Genomic DNA, 19,271 nt, shown 5'->3' with positions numbered 1-19,271 from the left:
TGGCAAGCACCACTCTACCAGCAACCGATAATGAAAGTTTACACCACAAGGCCACCAAAACCTCCAGGTCCGTCAGGACTCTGCCCATGTCATGTCTGCACTGCATCTCAGTGGTACGCACTACCTGCACGCCCAGACAGCGAAATCTTAGAGGGGGTCCTCAAAGATCATCGTCCACCCCATTATAGGGAATGTCAGGGGCTTACACATGTTCACACAAAGACTTGGGAGCATCAATCAGATTTCTTACATAGTGCAACTACTCACCCGTGAGGGTCTCAAGGTGATGTGTGTGTGTGTGCGTGTGGGGGGGGCGCAGGAGCATCTGCGGCTCAGTCGAAGAGCCAAGTATTGAGGCAGAGATGGTGATTGCCTGAGATGCAGGGGCAGGGAGTTACAGGTCTTCACAGTGAGGTTACAGAAGGATCGTCCTCGAGCCGAGGTCTTGCGGATGCGTGGGATGGTGGCCAGGGCCAGTTGGGTGGAGCGGAGATGTCTGGTGGGTGTGTAGAAGGGGAGGCGTGGTTGAGGTATGCGGGTCCTGAGTTGTAGAGATCTTTGTAGGCGTGCGTGAGGAGTTAGAAGGTGATTCTCTTGTTGACTGGGAGCCAGTGGAGGTCTTTCAGGTGTCCGGTGATGTGGTTGTGTCAAGGGAAGTTCAGGATGAGTCTGGCGGATGCGCTCTGGATGTTCTGCAGTTGTTTTAATTTTTTGTGTAGTGCCGGCATAGAGTGCGTTGCCATAGTCGAGTCTGCTGGTGACCAGAGCATGCGTGACTGTCTTTGTGGATTTGGTTGAAGATCCTACGAAGCAGGCGGAGCGTGTGGTAGCAGGAAGATGAGACGGCATTAATTTGGTGGTTCATGGAGAGCGCAGAGTCTAGGATGATGTAGAGCTTCCATGTGTGGTCCATTGGTGTGTGGGGGGATTCGAGCCCTGCAGGCCACTAGGAATCACCCCAGGCAAAGGGAGTGGAGCCCAGGATGAGGACTTCAGTCTTGTCTAAGTTGAGCTTGAGGCAGCTTTCCTTCATCCAGGCAGCGACTGCCTTAATCCCATTGTGGAAGTTGCTCTTGGCTGCTGGATCATCGGTGAGGGACAGAATCAGCTGGGTGGTGTCGGTGTAGGAGACGATGTTGAGTCCACGGCTTCTCACAATGGCTGCAAGTGGGGCCATATAGATGTGGAAGAGGGTGGGGCTCTGAGAGCTGATCTCTGTGGTTTCTGAGTGGAACAGTGGCAGTCTGACTTTCTGTGTTCTGTCAGTGAGGAAGGAGAGGATCCATTGTAGGGCTCTGTTGCAGATGCCGGCATTGTGGAGTCTTGCATTGAGGGTGTGGTGGGAGACGATGTCGAAAGTAGCCGACAGGTCTGGGAGGATGAGGGCTGCCGTTTTGCCTGTCAAGGAGGGTTTGGACATCGTCTGTGGCAGTGAGGTCTTGTTGGTCATGCTGTTGGGCAGTCTGGAGTATTGTGGCAGGCAAAGGTGCAGTTGTGGCAGGTGAAAGGGCCCTGGGTGTTCTTTGGCGATGCGTGTTGAGGGAGTCATAGCGGTGGATGGTCCGGGCACAGACGGGTTTGCCTTTGGCAGAAAGGCAGAAATCAGAGAGGAAGACAGAAACGAAAGAGAGAGAGTGAGAGAAAGACAGAAAAGAGAGAGAGAGATAAAAAGACAGAAAAGAGAGAGAGAAAGAGAAAAGAGAGAGAGAAAGACACAGAGAGAAAGAGAAAGAGAAGGAGAGAAAGAGAGAGGGAGAGAGAGAGAGGGAGAGAGAGAGAGAGAGGGAGAGGGAGAGAGAAAGAGAGAGAGAGAGAGAGAGAGAGAGAGAAATAGAGACAGAAGGCAGAGAGCAGCAGCAGATCAGAGATGCTCCCTACTGGACCACCAGGGATGAGGCGGAGGCGGGTGCCTGCAGGTGGAGGAGGGCCTCAAACTTGTACCGGAGGGGGTCAGGGGCCAACAGCTACCAGACAGAGTTGTGCGGCGAGAGAAGCAACTGACTGACAAGGTCAGTAAGGTCGCTCCTTCACCACGCACTGGCCGCCATTAAGTAGTGTTTGGGGAGGGCCGGACAGATGGGAGGAGGGAAGCAGGATGTGCAGAAACAGTGCTGGAGAGGGGCGGGCTGCGATGGACGAGCAGCGGCAAGGGAACAGAAAGGAAAAAGGCACAAAGGAGGAGAAAATGGAGAAAGAGAAACATTGAAAAAAAGTGATAGGACAAAAGGAAGGCGAAATAAAAGGGCAGAAAGCCAGAAATCAGAGGGGAAGGCAGAAATCAGAGAGCGAGAAAGAGAAAGAGAGAGAGACAGAGAGAGAGAGAGACCGAAACAGAGAGAAGGCAGAGAACAGTAACAGAGCCTAGATGCTCCCCACTAGACCACCAGGGATGAGGCGCAGGTCGGTGCCTGCGGGAGGGCCTCGAACTTGGACTAGAGGGGGTCAGGGAGCAACAGCTACCAGGCAGAGCTGTGCGGCGAGGGAAGCAACTTACTGACAAGCATATCTTAAGAGATATGAGAAAGTCAGTTATGTGGCTTTCACTCCACTCGCCTTCCTCGCAAAAAAGTGAAGACATCTTTGACTAAACATTTGATAATCCCTTTCAGAACTTCTATAAAGAACACAACAAAGAAGTGACCATGCTTTTTAATTCATACTAATTGGAGGAAAAAAAAGGTCCATGCAACAATAATCTTAAAACAAACAAAGTTGCTGCTGTTATTGTTGTACTAGATCTCCCTGCATGAACACACTTCACCCTCTAGCTCAGGGAACTACACAGGATCCATGTACAGACAAGATGCCAGTTCAAGCTCTTCACCCATGCATACAAGGTCTTACACAACTGCGGACCCACTTACTTAAACTACCGCCAGAACTTCCATCAGCCCACTAGACACCTCCGCTCGTTACATAGGCGGAATATCTTGTAAAGACTGTCTGACCACAACCCACTGCTTCTCCAGGTAGCATATGGAGCACCGCTTCCTACTGTACCGAGCAGCGCTTACAACTCACAACTTTGGAAGACAGTGTTCTGAGAGTCGGCAAGCAACGCCATGCTGTCTTATGATCAGACAACCGGGGGTCTGATACCACCTTGCTGGTGGAATAGGAGGCCCTGAAGTTGGTTATACGTGGCCACTTAATTCACACTGTGATAGGGACGAGGGGAACCATACACCAGGAGATGACACAAGAAGAATATGACTGTGCACTCTTGAAAATGAGGCATGAGGAACCCATCCAAAAAGGCCACATTGATTAAGCATTGAGACCAGCACACTCACCTGATGGAATCACTGCAATGCATTAATTATAAAGCACATCAGGTCAGAATGCATGCTGAAGGAGGTAAGGCAGTTCATTTATCAGCGTGGCCCCTGAGAACTATAACAGCCACAGCCCTGATTACAGTTATGTGCCCCTCCCTGTTAAAACTAGCCACTAGTCATGAGGACACTCACAAGGCATTTTGTGCCTTTTACCACATACTTTACACCAGCCTGGACCCAGTGCATCGTCATTAGCAGTGTCTTGACTTCTTATGTTGATCCAGTTACCCACAGTGGAGATGAAGCATCGTGAGACTTTGAAGTTCCTCCTTCATCAGGGAGCATTTAAAGTGTTATCTGGGCCTCTCCCACATGTAAAACCCCAGGACTAGATGAGCTAACAATCGAATTCAATACAACATACAAGGCAACCCTGGGCGGTAAGCTCCTGGAAGTATATAAGGCTGCCTTTGTGACAGGACACTCTCCCCGAACCGTGAAGCACACCTAATCTCACTCATGAAACCAGGGCACGACCTCCTTGAGACAGTGTGCTATACGTCATCGTCGATGATGGGCAGTGACTATAAGATACTGAGGAAGGCCAGAACCACAGGGCGCCTGGAACATTTAACAGATCTGCTCCATCAAGTTCAGATAGGATTTATGCCAAATAGTTCCATAACACTCAACAGTCGCAGGCTACATCAAATAATGGAGGCAGCTCCAAGTCACTGGCCATTTGCAGCCTCTGTGGTCTTGGGCCTAGAAAAAGCATTCAACATCTTAGACTGTTCGGTTCATGTCTGCGACGCTGGAGGCGATTGGCATACGTGGTGGAATGCTGCAGCTCATCAAAATTATCCATGCACACCAGACTGCTAGGGTAAAAATATTGCAGAAGATATTTTGCCCCCCCTTCACAATCAGCAGGGGTACACGCCAGGGCTGCCCTCACTCCCCTGCATTTTGCACTAGCAGGGGAACCAATAGCATAAAGGCTGGGGCAGGCGGGCCATGCCTCTGGCATTCCATAGCCAGACAACTCACGTAGTCTCTTTATACACCAATGACATTGTTATCTACGTCAGGGACATCAGATTAGGCACTGATGAGATTGTGACCATCCTAGACACTTTCCAATCTGCCTCGGAGTTGGGCTAAAACTGGGCGAATACCTGCTTTTTCCCATCCCACCCTGATTTCCCCCAGCAGCACATTGTGGTGGGCACTTATACCATATGCTGTGAGCCCCGCACAATTCCCTGCTTTGGCATTAACATTTATCATGTGCCCCGTGAACAAATGGATGGAAACCTCATGAGGGCAATAACACCCCCCCACCCTCAAGGGTATTCCTTCTGATGAACCCTCTGTTGGTGCAGGGCATGGTGATGCTTTCTAAAATAGTGATGCTCCTGCATCTCCTACGCTACTTTGTTAATTTACAGATGATGGTTCCTCGCAGCACCTTCTGTACATTGCAAGCCGTGCTGAGTGGCTTCATTTGGAACAAAGGAAGGAGACGGGTGGCGCTGTCCAAGTTACAGTAAGGTGGGGTCTGCCGCCCCAAACTTCAAACATTGCTAATTGGCAGCGTAGCTGCAGTGGCCAACCTGGTGGCTGGCGGGGAGACACATGGAGGAACTGGGCCAAGAACCCGATGAGAGAACACACTAGCTGGTGCTGGACGTATTCATAACTGGTGCGGCACCAACCCTGCCCGCAAACAGCCTGCTGCAGGTGGCCCATGGCAGTTTTACCAGAGCCTTGCCCATCATGTTGGATATGCCGCAATACAACCTCGAAATCTGCTTGAGCTCCCTCTGCACTTTGAGAGAACAGATTTGCTGACAGTGTATGAAGCAGTGGGTGTCTGCGCCCTGAGTGACTTGTTTTTGGATGGGACCCTTCTACCCTTTGATCAGCTGGTGGACACGGCAGGGATCGCAGTGGGACACTTCCCAGCCTATTGGAGACTGGTGGGAGAGATGGAAAGGATGTGGGGTATAGTGAGCAAACATCCTAACCCATACCCGCCGATACACGCCATGCACATGATTGGCCCAATTACCTGGATGACTAAAGTGCAAACTCACACACTACAGGACTCCCTAGACACACTCAAATAAGCTTGGGAAGTAGACATTGCCTGAGCACTTGCTTTGAAGGAATGGGCCCGAACAGTGCAATACCTCTGGAAGGCTTCCCAGAACGTTCACTTCCAAATCATCCAACACAATATACTGCATAGAACGTATCTTACCTCAGCCAGGCTTCACAGAATCTATCCCATGGCTTCTCTGGCTTGCTCACGCTGCCAGGGGACTGAAGCGCATATGCGCCGCATGTTTTGAAGCTGCCCAATGGCCGGGATCCTCTGGACAAAAGTCATGAATGTACTGACCACTACAACAGACCGCATTGACCTTGACTGCATGGCCGACTGTGTATTAGGCCTATAAAGGTGCAGGAAAGCTATGAGGGCCTCAACCCACTTCACTGCGGTACTCTTTCTGGTGCGTAGGCTAATAACTATGTGCTGGGAAGCTGATGTGCTGCCGAAGGCGACATGCTGGTGGGAGGCAATGCTGAAATGGGGCACAGCCGAGGCTCCAGCAATCCAGAGAGAAGAGGTGTGAGGTCTGAGAAAGAGACCCACAGCGTCAGACCTGGGATGAATTGATGACTGACCTCGAGCAGGCATCCTCAAGTGATCGTCACACAACAGAGCCTGCCAAACTCAGTGCAGGAGTGAAACTTTCCTCAGTAATGCCTGCATCAAATTCCTGACCCAGGTGTGGGTTCCCAGTATTCATGGGTTTGATGAGGTCATATGCTCTAGGTGCAGAGCCAGAGATGCAAATCCTGTGTGGGGCCTGGCTAATTGTTCTGGATGCAGGTTACCTCTATGCTGTCAGAATATATCTTACTTGCTTAGTCTAGAGGCTCAACTAATGGTCCTGTTTCCTTGACCATAAGAAAGCCCTTTTACACATTAATTGGTTTCACCCTGGTACTGACCAAATAGATTCTTCATGACGAGGAAATATGTATTTGTTCTGACCTACAGAACCGACAATGATCAAGGACTCATATGACAAACTGCCATAGACTCTTGGATCACAGCATGGCCACGCTGCACATATGTGATAGTGGTGCATACATATCTCTCTTTCCCCTTGTTTCTTTTGCATTGCTGATTAAGGAGCAGTTCTTTAGAGCTGCTCAGTCCTTTCCAATGATTTTTATCTGCACTACACCTTTATAGCTTCCCAATAGCTACAAGCTCATTGAGAGATGAGTTGGGAGTCGGCTGGTTGTATATTGGTTATTGCGTTTTTTTCTGTGAACATTTTCTTTTGATTTGTAAGCTGTATGAAAGGTTGATCACATGAGTACCATCCTCTCATAAGGTGATGCGTTTGTGTAGGAACGTAGCCACTTTTTAGCATGGTTACCCCTACTTTTTGCCTGATGTCAGTGTGTTTTGACTGTGTATACTGGGATCCTGCTATCCAGGACCCCAGTGACTGTGGTGTCACCCTTTAAATTTGGTTGCTGGGACTTCACACGCCCCGCATTTGGCATACTAGTGCCCCCATGTAAGTCCCTACTATATGGTACCCAGGTAATTGGTTCCCCATGGGCTGCAGCATGTAATATGCCACCCATGGGAGCCACGTAAAATGTGTCTGCAGGCCTGCCATTGCAGCCTGCATGAACAGGTGCATGCACCCTATCACTTCAGGTCACTACACCAGGTCACTGTAAGTCACCCCTATGGCAGCCCCCCCATCCCAGACGGCAGGGTGCAGCTACCTGTGTGTGAAGGCACTCCTGCATGAGCAGAGGTGCCCCCATGAACTCCAGCTCCATTTTACTGGACTTCCTGAGTGCAGGGAGTCTATTTTACGCATGTACTGGACATAGGTCACTACCTATGTCCAGCTACATAATGGTAACTCCGAACCTGGGCATGTTTCGTATCAAACATGTCGGAATCATACCCCAATACTGTTGCCACTATTGGTTGTATGATTCCATGCTCCCTGGGGGCTCCTTAGAGGACTCCCCAGCATTGCTCCTACCAAATTTATGGGGTTTTCTGGACAGCCCCCTCTGCTGCCACCCCTCAGACAGGTTTCTGCCCTCCTGCTGCTTGAACAGCTCAAGCCCAGGAAGGCAGAACAAAGGAATTCCTTTGGGAGAGGGAGGCAACACCTTCTCCCTTTGAAAATAGGTGTTAAACCTGGCTTAGGCAGGGTAGCCTCCCCAAGCCACTGGTATGCTTTGAAGGGTGCCCTCCTGGCATAAACCAGTCTGCACTGGTTCAGGGACCTCCAGTCCCTGCTCTGGAACAAAACTGGACAAACTCTCCTGTCCATCACCAACCCAGGGGTGGTGCCCAGAGCTCCTCCAGGTGGCCACTTGATTCTGCCATCTTGAATCCAAGGAGAGCAGAGGCCTCTGGCAGCATTTGAGTGGCCAGGTCAGGCAGATGATGTCACAGCCGCCACCTGATAGGTGGTCAACTTAGTAGGTGACCAATCCCACTTCCAGGGCTATTTAGGGTCTCCCTCTTCAGTGGGTCCTCAGATTCGACGTGCAAGACTCCAGCAGGACTCCTCTGCAATGCTTACTTCAACTTCTGGCCACTGGACCCACAGCTGGACTCCATAGGAACCTACAATCTGCAGCTACAGCGAAGACTCTGCTCTGCAACACTGTTTATCTGGCTCCTTCCAGCAACTGCAACATTTCCCCGGCTGTGCATCCTCTGAGGGTTGGAAATCTTCAGTCTGCAGCAGATGGAGTGAAGGAGTCACTCCCCTGCATCTGCAGGCACCAACTGCAATGATGACCGGATGCATGGATCTCCGCTCTTCCTGAGCTGCATGGATCCTGCATCACAGGTGGTGGTCTGGAGTGGTCCCCTTGGTCCTCTCTGCCAGCTGCCCAACTTGGGAGACAGTAGGTCCTTGACTCTCCAGTACCCCTATGCACTGCGTCTCTTGCAGCTACCAAGACTTGTTGGCATCTCCTCCATGGGATCTTCAAGCTCCGGGTAGCCCCAGCCCTCAGCACTTTACCCTGTGATGCACAGCCCTCTACGTGCTTCCCCTGCCACATGGGACTTCTTCCAAGGTGTGCTGCGAGGGCCTCACTGCGACTTCTGTTCTTGCTGCCTGTGGGTCATCTGTAAGGGCTGCCTCCTCTTCTTCTGACTCTCCTGATCGCTGAGGGTCACCCGGGACATCCTTCTGTGGTTTGAGTCCCCCTGGACCTTGCTGGTCCCTGGCCGCTCCACTTTTCTTCATTTTCAAAATTTGCCTTTGCCAAGGCTTGTTGGTGGTGTTCCCACACCACAGACTGACTGCAATTCTTCATCCAGCGTGGGACGTCGACTGCATCACTCAGCAACTCTTCAGCTACTCCAGGGCTGCATTGCTGACCGTCTTTGCCTCTCCATCGACCAGATTCTGCATCCACAGACGGGTGGGTAGTGGCTCCTGCCACCACCGAACAATCCACCATGATTTGGACTTGGTCCCCTTCTTTTCCAGGTCTGCCTCTTCCAGGATCCACCTTTGGTTTCTCGCAGTCTTGTCTGGGTCTTGCAATTTCCCTCTCTGAAGTTCTTTGGTGGATTTGGGAAGAACTAGTTATTTACCGTTTTTCTCCTGGTTGCTGGGGGGGCACTCTGGTACTTACCTTGTGGGTTTCCTAGTTCCTCCAGCTCCCCTCTACTGATTCCAATTCCTTAGGTGGGGGCCAGACTTTCGCATTCCACTTTCTTAGTATATGGTTTGGTCCCCCCTTATGCCTTCAGTATTGTCTAATGCTTTCATTGTTTTCTATTGCTTTCTATGGTAATTCCTGACTGCTACTGTACATATATTAGTGTGCTTTACTTACCTCTAGTTGGGGTATCGCCTATATACTAGTTTAGTGTTTGTGCCACTAAAATAAAGTACCTTTATTTTTGTAACACTTTGTGGTTCTTTCATGTGTGTAAGTGTTGTGTGACTACAGTGGTAATGCATAAGCTTTCCATGTATCCTAGATAAGTCTTGACTGGTCACCCACAGCTACCTCTAGAATGCCTGGCTTCCTAGACACTGACTACACCTCACTAATAGGGAATACCTCGATCTAGTATAAGGAGATAATACCATAGGTACTGACCACACACCAGGCCAGCTTCCTACAGTTTGTATTTCAAAATCCAATGAAAAATAAAGTAAAAACTACTCTAGCGATCCCCAGTTGTCCGATGTCAGGAGTCTGTAGTTCAACAATCCCTATTTTTTCCTTTCTATTGTGAGACATGAAGCCTTGCATTTATACTAAAAAAAATATACGTTTAAGTATCAAAATGTAAAGAATAACCAGCACTGTTGAAACCAGCAAGTGTAAGTTTCGGCTGAGGTACTAGCTTTGCATGTGCTTGTTTCCTTTGAAATTTTGTTCATACTTTAATAATAAAAAATAAAAAAGTGGTCATCCACGTGTGCACGTGTTTGAATGCAAGAGTGGCCATCTTGTAATGTTTTTTGTTAAAAACAATTGTAATAGGGTTGACCATGCATGCCTATTGTCAGTCTTCTTAAAATGGATTTTGTTTTGTAGAAAAATCATCGCAAGAAGGCCACTTGTGCCTTTACCCATGTCCACGCACTGATGGGCTTCTTTAACTGGTTTGTTATAGTTTAGTGAAAATAATTCAAAGTTGGCTCCCTGTGTGTCCACACATGGATATCAACGTTAAAATGGCTTCTATTTAAGTATTACAAAAAACATTCTAAGGTGGTCAAACATGCGATTATAAAGACTATTTATGTGCGGATTCCGACAGACAATGAGCATGTTTGGGGGAGCTGCAAGACACTGCTAAATTTTTTTTTTTTTTAAAGGGGAAAATAATGTTACGTCGAAAATGAAAAAAACAAAATACACTGACGCATCAGTCCCTGGCACCAAAGGGGACTTTTTTCTGGGTGGAGAAGTGACCCACATTATGTATGCTGTGCAGAGGGAAGCAAAAGGTGAATATGACACTACAACAGACCAATCGTTGGAGAGGGCTGACTGAAAGTTCGAGTGTGTATTTATGTAGGTATGACTGTACTGCTGAAATATATTTTTTTTTTAAAAAAGGTCTTGGCTAACAATAGATCTAGAGAAAAAATAAATAGGATTAGTTGCAGCTACAATTAAATACATTGATAGAACTGCTATTGAAAGCTACATGAAGCTTACAACGTGTGGCACGATATGGCGTTCATATACATTTTTCAATTCCATAATCAAGGAAGCGTCTCCACATACGGATGTTCTGTGTGTCGGTATCTGTACTACTGAGCATAGTTTTCACAGATGGCCACTTTGGGTGCTCAGTGTTTAACTTCCATTGATTTTCCTGTTCTCCAGTTCTCTGCACGAGAAAGCTGGGAGCGGACTCTAAGTGTCAAACAGTGACTAATGAATACACCCCTCCTCTCCTATGCCCACAACGTGCCCTAATCCCACAATATGCTAAACTCAGATCATCGGTGTGTCAGGGTGGAGCTCTCACGTTTTCTCTTTTACTAGTCGTGTAGTCTTGTTTCCCTATCTCAAGGTCTTATCCTCCAATTCTATACCCTCATTTTTAGGTCGAGCATAGCAGCGCGCAAGCGCTGCTTTTCCAACGTGTTAGTTTGTATCTGGGCTTTTAACCACGCCCACCTCACACACTTCACTACCACTCGTTCGTGGGCTCGCGCTTCAAAAATCCTTTGATGAAACTTGTAAATGGTTTACGTTCGTCCCTCCTTGGGGTAATTTTGTTACCGCCTTGGCCTTTGCCCCTGTTACCTGGCTAATTGCACTTTTGCCAGTAAGTTTGACTGCGAGCGAACTTCTTTTTCTTTTTGTGTGTCTCTTCACGCTGATTCCCAGGGTGGCCGTGGCGCTGTGAATTGGCTTGCTTATGTGAAAACTGTTTTACTTTTAATTTTCAGGTTATGTGGCAAGAAAAGTCTGGTTAGGAGTTTAAAACGCTAATAGCTCTAAGTCGAGCAAATGCGAGTCCTATTGCATTGCAAATGCTTGTTTCACTTTCTCTTTTCCTAAATCTGTAAGCCTCACCTACTCTTAAAAGTTTCATTAGCTGAGCCGGGTGCTGCTGCAAAAACATTTTGGACTGTGTAGAAGGTGCTGTGTGACTGTATGTAAAACACAATAACCCACACAAAGCTTTCATGCACTCTAAGCAAATGCCTTCATCTCTAGAACCAATAGCAGCGTGCAGCCGAAACCCACATAGCTCAGGCTTGGGTGGTAAAATGCCTGATAGCATTTCAGTGATTAGTTGCTACAAGCAAAAGCATTAGCATCACTGCCACATCGGTGCCGCTTGGTGGCAGCAACAATGGACATCAAAACAAGACAATCACTGACAAAGCCAATAGACACAGTTTTGTATTAGTGAAAGTATTTAATAAATTATGTGTAAACATGCATGTTTGGGTCACACTGCAGGGGTGGGTAAGACCATATGAAAATATGAATTAGTAGGTACGTGCAAGAATGATTAATTCGGGTGGGTAAATATCAGGGGTTAGCGCTGCCAGGTTAGTAGCTCTGCCACCATGGTTCTGGCTCGGAAATGTGGGCACCCTTCTTCCATGGGGCAGAGAACACCTTGGTGGGTAAATTCGTATGTGAATATAAATGTGAAATAGCAGGTAAATGTGAGTGAGAATGATTATTGTGCATGGGTAAATATCAGAGGCTAGTGCTGCTAGGTTAGTAGCTCATTCATCATGTGTTTGGCTCAATGGTGAGCACGGCGTTGGCTGCCCTTCTTACATGGAGCAGAAGGCATTGGATCCTTCTATCACAGAGACTCTAGTCCTGCCCTTTGTCCAGGATTTGCATGGACATCCTCTCGCTCAACCCCAAGGGGATGAGGTTCTAATGACTATGTGCATCTCAGTCTTGCTGAAGAAGATTCACAGAACTACAAATAACCCAGCAGAGAGCCCATATAACCCTTTTACAGCCTGTGATATCTAAATACCAAACAAAAGGAAAAAGCTCTAGCTTTCTCATCTGTCCGAAGACAATAACACCTCAATTGTTATTGGATGTATTTCAACAACTTTACATATATCATTCTGGACCTTACTAGATGGATATCTCCTACTTAACACCTCATTTAGTAACAATATTCAGTAAAAGTAGAACAGATACATCAAAACGGATTTATTTAACATCTTTTAAAAATCAGTCTGAAAAACACTTGCAAACAATTGAAGGAGTGTTTCTTGGTATTAGGACTCTGCTGGACTACAGCATTCTTCCTCGCAGTACCATTTGTACTAGCATCAGTATGCCCAAAATAAAAAGGATTTTTTAGTTGGACCAACCTGCTGTCTGTAAGATCCCACAGCCCAGCAGTGTTCCCGGATGTACACAGCCCGTGCCTGGGTACCCTTCCCCGTTAATTTGCAGTTTTGTGCTTTTATACACCTTTATATTGTCGTGAAGAGGCTATGAATTATTTGGCCGAAACGCATCAACACCATATAGTTCAAGAATCCTGCTGCTAAGATTTCAAAAGGACAATTTATTTGTGAGCTGTTACTTAAATTCTATCAGATGCTTTGCACATAGGTTAAACCAACGGTCACAGCTTGAGCAGACTATCTCCAGATGGTCCGCACTGGGAAATGACCGTCATCTGATGTAACTATGTACGAAATGAAAGGATGGTGTACAGTCTTTTGCAAATGTTTTTGGGATTGATATTTAAAAGATGCAAAATAAATCTGTTTTGATGAATTTTTTTAATTTTTTTTCTGGGTATTGTAACTATACAAGGTGTTCAGTAGGAGATATCCATTTAGAAAGGTCCAAAACAATGTTTGTAAATTTGCTGAAATACATCCAACAATAACTAAATTGTCAAGGGAATGTTGAGACAGATTGGTCCTGCTGGAGCATTTTCTTTTTTGTTTGGAGTCGCATAAAGGCAGGAGCCAGCAGGACTCACTACAGCAATCAAAGGGAGCGGGTGGAGTTCCCGGTTTGTATCTTTTTTCCTCTCTTTCTCGTGTGTGTGTGTTCTGCACCTCCACCACACAGCCGAGGTAACAATGGCAGCATTGCTGCTACCTCTATGGAAGGGTGAACAACTCTGGACTATCCTGTAACCTCATGTGCCCTTCGAAAAAGCAATAATGGCCTCTTAGTCCGGAAGCAGCCAACAGGGGAGAGATCTGTTGTCTCAATGTCCTCTTTCTGCATCATTGATGAAATCTGACAGTTTGGGAGCTGTTGGTCTCCTAGGCGATAACGGAGGCAGTAGGAAGGGAATATAAAAGGCCACAGTGGCAAGAAGGACGGGAAATCTGTTCCGGTGTTAAGGAAGAGTTTCAGAGCTGCACGAGAAAGGAAGAGAAGCCTGTGTGTGACTCCAGCAATGCACTCCCCTATCCAGAGCCTGAATGGGGGCTGCCTCCTCTGCTGAGACAAGACTAGCTTCTGCAGACCAATGCAAATATAAAAGATAGAGTATTGAAGCAATGGCTGAAGGAGGCTAAACCAAAGCCCGCTCTCTTTAATTCTTCGCATTAGGTCTGTTTTTGGCGAACATTAAAAAGAAATGTCAGATAGTAAAACCTTAACTTCTTGCATCCTGGCAGCCAGACGCAATACTAATAGCATTTTAGAGCACTGTCTGATAAATGCAGCAATTACTAGATAGTTGGAAGAGTACCTGAACTGTTCTTGAATGTTGTCCAACTTAGCCTTCAATGCTCTACATTGTTCTTGCAATGTCTGTCTCTCATTTTCAGAGTTGAGCAGCTTTGTTTGTAAAGCTTCTTCTTCTACTTTGACCTGAAACCAAGGATCTTTAGTTTACTTCTTGTGAATTTACTGACATTATTAGTTCAACAGGATTCAAAGCACAACAGTTGGTAGAACTTAATATTTCTTCTTAAGCATGGTGCGTTTTTAGATATGGCTCGGATTTCAAATGCCATTTTATTTTTTAATAACAGCACATACAGACAAAATGTTAAACGTGAACAATAAAGAATATAAAGTAGCAAGAATGGTGTATGTAATTTAATCAAGTAATGAAAACTGCATGAGAATGTCAAAATAATAGAATGATAAGTTAATAAAAGCATATACATTAGAGTAAGAACATCCAGTGACCATAGGCATGTCACTGACTCAATCAGGGTATTTGGGCAATGATGTGTAATGAAAGCCAATCACAAAGTACACACTTCATGAAAGGGTGCACTCAAAATCTGAGACCCCGAAGAGCAGAGTGAAGGGGGCTCTAGGGCCGATCTGTCACAATGGAGCTCTGGAAGAGTTGCAGATTACCTTTGGAGAGGTGCTTCAATGGCCACCACAGGATTTAGGAATGTCCTCTCACAATGGAATCAGTTGGGAAACAGAGGTAACTCTGATGGTCACCTTGGCAAACAGCAAATAATTGGAGAGCTGCAATGTAAAATTTATACTACCTACCCTAACTGTGTACATTAAAGTGGTGGACATTTTCAGCGAGGCAACTGAGGGCAGGATCATAAATCCATGAGACAGTAAATACTGCGTGCCACAAAGTGCTTGGGTCAGGTTTGACCTGAAGCGTTTGCTCCTAGACAGCGTTTGTGGAAAAAAAGCACACAAGCAGACAGACCTTTAGCTAACGGCAGAGTTTGCTTTACATGTTTCACAGGCAGCACAAAAGCCCATCAGCAGCATGAATGTAATCAGAGGAGGTGCAATAGACACTGACTAGCTGTGTGGGCTGATGTGAATTTTGTGTTGGAACATAAAGTCCCATTCTGCAGCAAAGACCAGCAGCAAAACCACGAGTAGATCCACTGTAACAGATCCCATCGCTCTGAAGAAGTGGAGGACATAATAGTCTCTGAAGAAGTGGAGGACATAATAGTCTCTGAAGAAGTGGAGGACATAATAGTCTTAGTCGGTGCATGAAAACCTTACTGAAGTCTGTTGCCTCCTAACAAGGTTGCATACAGTGACTTTGCAGGACTTTAGATATTCTCGATGAAGGGGAGTGAACTAGAGCTCAGGGGGGTAAAGAAAGGATGCACAAAGAGGCTGCATGGCGCAGCAAGTAACTATTCTGCAGGTGGGCGGACAACCGTCCTGTATATTCCCCACCTTTAGAACACTCCCCCGGTATCAGACTGACCAGAACGTTTTTTTCCCCAGCAGTAGCTCTGCCCCACCACCAAGTGGTACGACGTAGCTCCAGCTGCAACTGTATCTTCTAGAAATTACGTCAACAGCTTAAAATAGACGCCAACCTGCACACAGCCAGTTTCTAATACTTTTCTGTGTTCCGGTGAGGTGAGCAGACAAATCAAGAGAGCATCAACAACAGAGACAAATTCAGCACAAATATGATAGCATACCTCTGTATCGTATTATACACCACACAAGCTTTAGGAAAGGAAGGAGAGTGGTGATAAATCTGCAGGAAGATTACGTATCCACCAAAAATATCTTTACTAAAAGTAAGTAACGATTGCATGCATTGCTACATCTTTCTGCAGATTCCTCACTTTAAGCATGAGTCCCAAACCAATATGTTCCGGGAAGTAGGAATGAGTAGGTCAATTATCTAAGGAAATCATGAAACACAACCCTGGTAAATTATGCATCACTGCCTTCTTGTTCTGCTGGAGTAGTGTTTAGCACACTTGCAGGGATGACCATGTGGATGCCCAACAGGCATCAGCAATGGGAACTCCTCCGGTGAGATCCCTAGAAGCAGCCATGGACCTAGGGGAGTGGGCGCAAATGCCCTCCAGAGATGTTTTTCTTGGTCACTGTGTCTCAGACCTTGATGCAGAAGATCACCCTCAGAGAAATGATACATTTGGTCTCTGCCTTTTCTTTCTTGGCATCAGCAAAACCCACAGAGAGACGGTCATCCACAGCGTCCTGTTGAGTGTGATCAAAGTGACATGAGAATGTAGGTCTTGGATCTAGTCTCTGCAGTCATTCATACTCCTTGGTGGGATGAATGGAGAAAGATGGAAACGTGACAGACTGGACCATATGAAAGGCTGAAACCACCTTGGGCAAGGAGGCTAGGCAAAAATGTAGGTCAAACTTGCCTGCGTAGAAATCTTTAAAAGAGGGACAAAATGAGACGGCCTTAAGTTCTACAAACCTATAAGGTGAAGCTATTGAAATAACACTGTCCTCAAAGTAAGACTACAAACAAGACCAATATGCATCAGCTCAAAAGGGGCTAATGTATGCATCGCAAAAAGAAGACATCTCTGGATTTCAAATATTCAGCCCAAAAGGAAGCAAGCTAACTGCATTTAATCAGGTCTAACATCACCAATTCATCATTACCATCCATACCATCATCTATACCCAGGCACCACACCACTAACTAGTTGTCCTTCAATACCATCTCCCATAGAAACCTAGAGACATTTTGAACTCACTCAAATTCACCTCTTCCAAAAATGGTATTTATCCAAGTCTCTTCAAGGAGAAATTGCTATGCCCCTCCTACACATTCTCAAAGCCATGGCAACCCAGGACAGCCACAAGACTTGGACGATTCTCCCCCTCCTGAAAAAGAGCACACTAGACCCAACCAACCTTGCCCATTTTTTTCTATAACCCACTTACCACACAGAGAAGGCAGTAGCAACCCAGCCAAAGGAGCACATTAACAAGAATAACCCATGTCAAGACTATCAATTGAGGATAAGACCAAACTGGAGTATTGAAAAAGCCACGCGCCAAACAGTTGATGAAGCTCTCTGGTTCAATTACAAAAACAAATCTCATGTCGTTGTCCTGGTTTAGTATATTTCGATTTTTTAACACTTTCAACCATCCAGCCTTAATCCAAACCTTGCAAATTGCATGAGTATCTCTGGCAAAATCCTACAATGGCTCACATCCTAACCAACGGCAAACTTTTATTATACGAATTATCAGATCCCAGACTCCTACAGGGTTCGATCTAGTACCCATCATTTTTAACCTGTATATGAAACTCTTACACACCAGCCTTCCAGACGGCAACATCAATACCCACAAGTATGCAGATGATAACCACCTCTATCTCAGTTTCTCTGCAACCAATGACAGAGACTCAAATGCTACCTTCAACCCCTTCGCTGCTAAGCCTCCCCGTGTTAAGGCTTTTTTTTGGGCTGCTTAGAGTTGTTTGTGCTTAGGCTCCCATAACATTTTGTCCACATAAGCTATCCATGCCAAATTTACGTCCTTTTTTCCAACATCCTGGGGATTCTAAAGGTACCCAAGGTTTGTGGATTCCTCTGGTGGGAACTGGGAAATTAGCCAAAATACAGCTAAAATTTGTTTTTGGGGGAAAAATGGGAAAAAGTGATGCAGAAGAAAGCATCTGTTTTTTCCCCTGCAAATGGCACCAATGAAGGGTTTCCAATGCTAAAATCACCATCTTCCCAGCTTTTAGGAACAGGCAGACTAAAATCAGAAAACTAAATTTTTCACCTCAGTTTTGGCCTTTTACTGGGACATACCCCATTTTTCTTATTTTGTGTGTTTTCAACCTCCTTCCAGTTAGTGACAGAAATGGGTGTGAAACCAATGGTGAAACCCAGAAAGCTATACATATCTGAAACGTTGACGAAATTCTGAATTTAGCAAGTGGTCATATGTGTAGATCCGTCAAGGTTTTCCTATAGACAGTAACAGTTGAAATAAACAAAATATTGAAATTGAGTTGCAAAAACAGCCATTTCTGTCTACGTTTTCCATCTATGGCAGATTTTCTAAAGCTATACCGTTACGTTCGCTGGACCTTTCTGGTCGCGAGGATACATAGGGTTTGGAGGTTCACCAAGAACCTAAGGTACCCAGAGCAAACAAAGGAGCTGCATCTTGCAATGGGTTTTCATGGTGTACCGGAGATCCAGCCATTCATTTAGTAAAACATAAAGAGTGAAAAATAGGTTTCAAAGGAACCTATGTATTTCCGAAATAGGCACAAGACATGGAGATAAGAAGCAGTGGTTAATTGCATAGCTCTGAATTTGGGGGTAACCATACTAGCATGTGAATTACAGGGCATTTCTCAAATTGACTTCTTTCTTACACACTATCTTACATTTGAAAGGCACAAATGCAGAACAAGACAATTGGTAATAACACTTGTTCTGCTATTCTGTGTCCCCCCAAGTCTCCCGATAAATATGGTACCTCACTTGTGTGGGTAGGCCTAGTGCCTGGAATAAGGAAACACCACAAAAAGCAACGTGGACACCACATTTTTCCACAAAAAACTGACATGTTTTTTGCAAAGTGCCTAGCTGTGGATTTTGGGCTGTTGCTCAGCTGGCACCTAGGGAAACCTAACAAACCTCTACATTTTTTTAAACTAGACACTAAGGGGAATCCAGGATGGGGTGACTTGTGGGGCTCTCACCAGGTTCCGTCACCCAAATTCCTTTGCAAACCTCAAAATGTATCTTAACAATTACACATTTTCCTCTAATTTCGGTGATGCAAGGTTCTGGAATCTAAGGGGAGCTAAAAACTTCCTTCCACCCAGCACCCCCCCCCTCCCCCCCCAATTTTCTTGATAAAAATGGTACCTCACATGTGTGGATTGGCCTAGATCACTGTGACGGCACACATTTCCTACCACCCAGAGTTCCCCTCGGTCTCCATATAAAAATGATACCTCACATGTATGGGTGGGCCAAGTGCCAGTGACAGGGGAGGGCCAAAAACATGTAGAGGCTGAGAGGGCACCAAAGCATGTGGATAAGTGCAGCTTTTTAATATGTTTTTAGGCTGACTTGAATTTGAGCATCCACACAAATGAGGTATCATTTTATCTGGAGGCCAAGGGGAACGCTGGGTGGCAGGAAATGTGGGGCGGCGCAGTGATCCCACACAGAAATATGAGGAAAATGTGATCTGGTTAGCTAA

At 46.1% G+C, this 19,271-nt stretch overlaps 1 protein-coding gene across 4 annotated transcripts in view; it reads right to left on the bottom strand.

The window, feature by feature from the left end:
- Window positions 1-19,271, bottom strand: part of CCDC18 (coiled-coil domain containing 18) — a 574,107-nt gene that overhangs the window by 423,839 nt on the left and 130,997 nt on the right. For all 4 annotated transcript variants that reach the window (XM_069232377.1, XM_069232374.1, XM_069232375.1 and 1 more), the window contains exon 8: window positions 14,047-14,168. In XM_069232377.1, the coding sequence (XP_069088478.1) occupies window positions 14,047-14,168 (122 nt within the window). The remainder of the gene's footprint in view (window positions 1-14,046; window positions 14,169-19,271) is intronic.

This window comes from Pleurodeles waltl, chromosome 4_2 (assembly GCF_031143425.1).
Source record: "Pleurodeles waltl isolate 20211129_DDA chromosome 4_2, aPleWal1.hap1.20221129, whole genome shotgun sequence".
In the NCBI taxonomy this organism is placed as follows: domain Eukaryota; kingdom Metazoa; phylum Chordata; class Amphibia; order Caudata; family Salamandridae; genus Pleurodeles; species Pleurodeles waltl.
The sequence above is the reverse complement of the archived record's forward strand: the minus strand, read 5'-3'. Positions and strand labels throughout refer to the sequence as shown.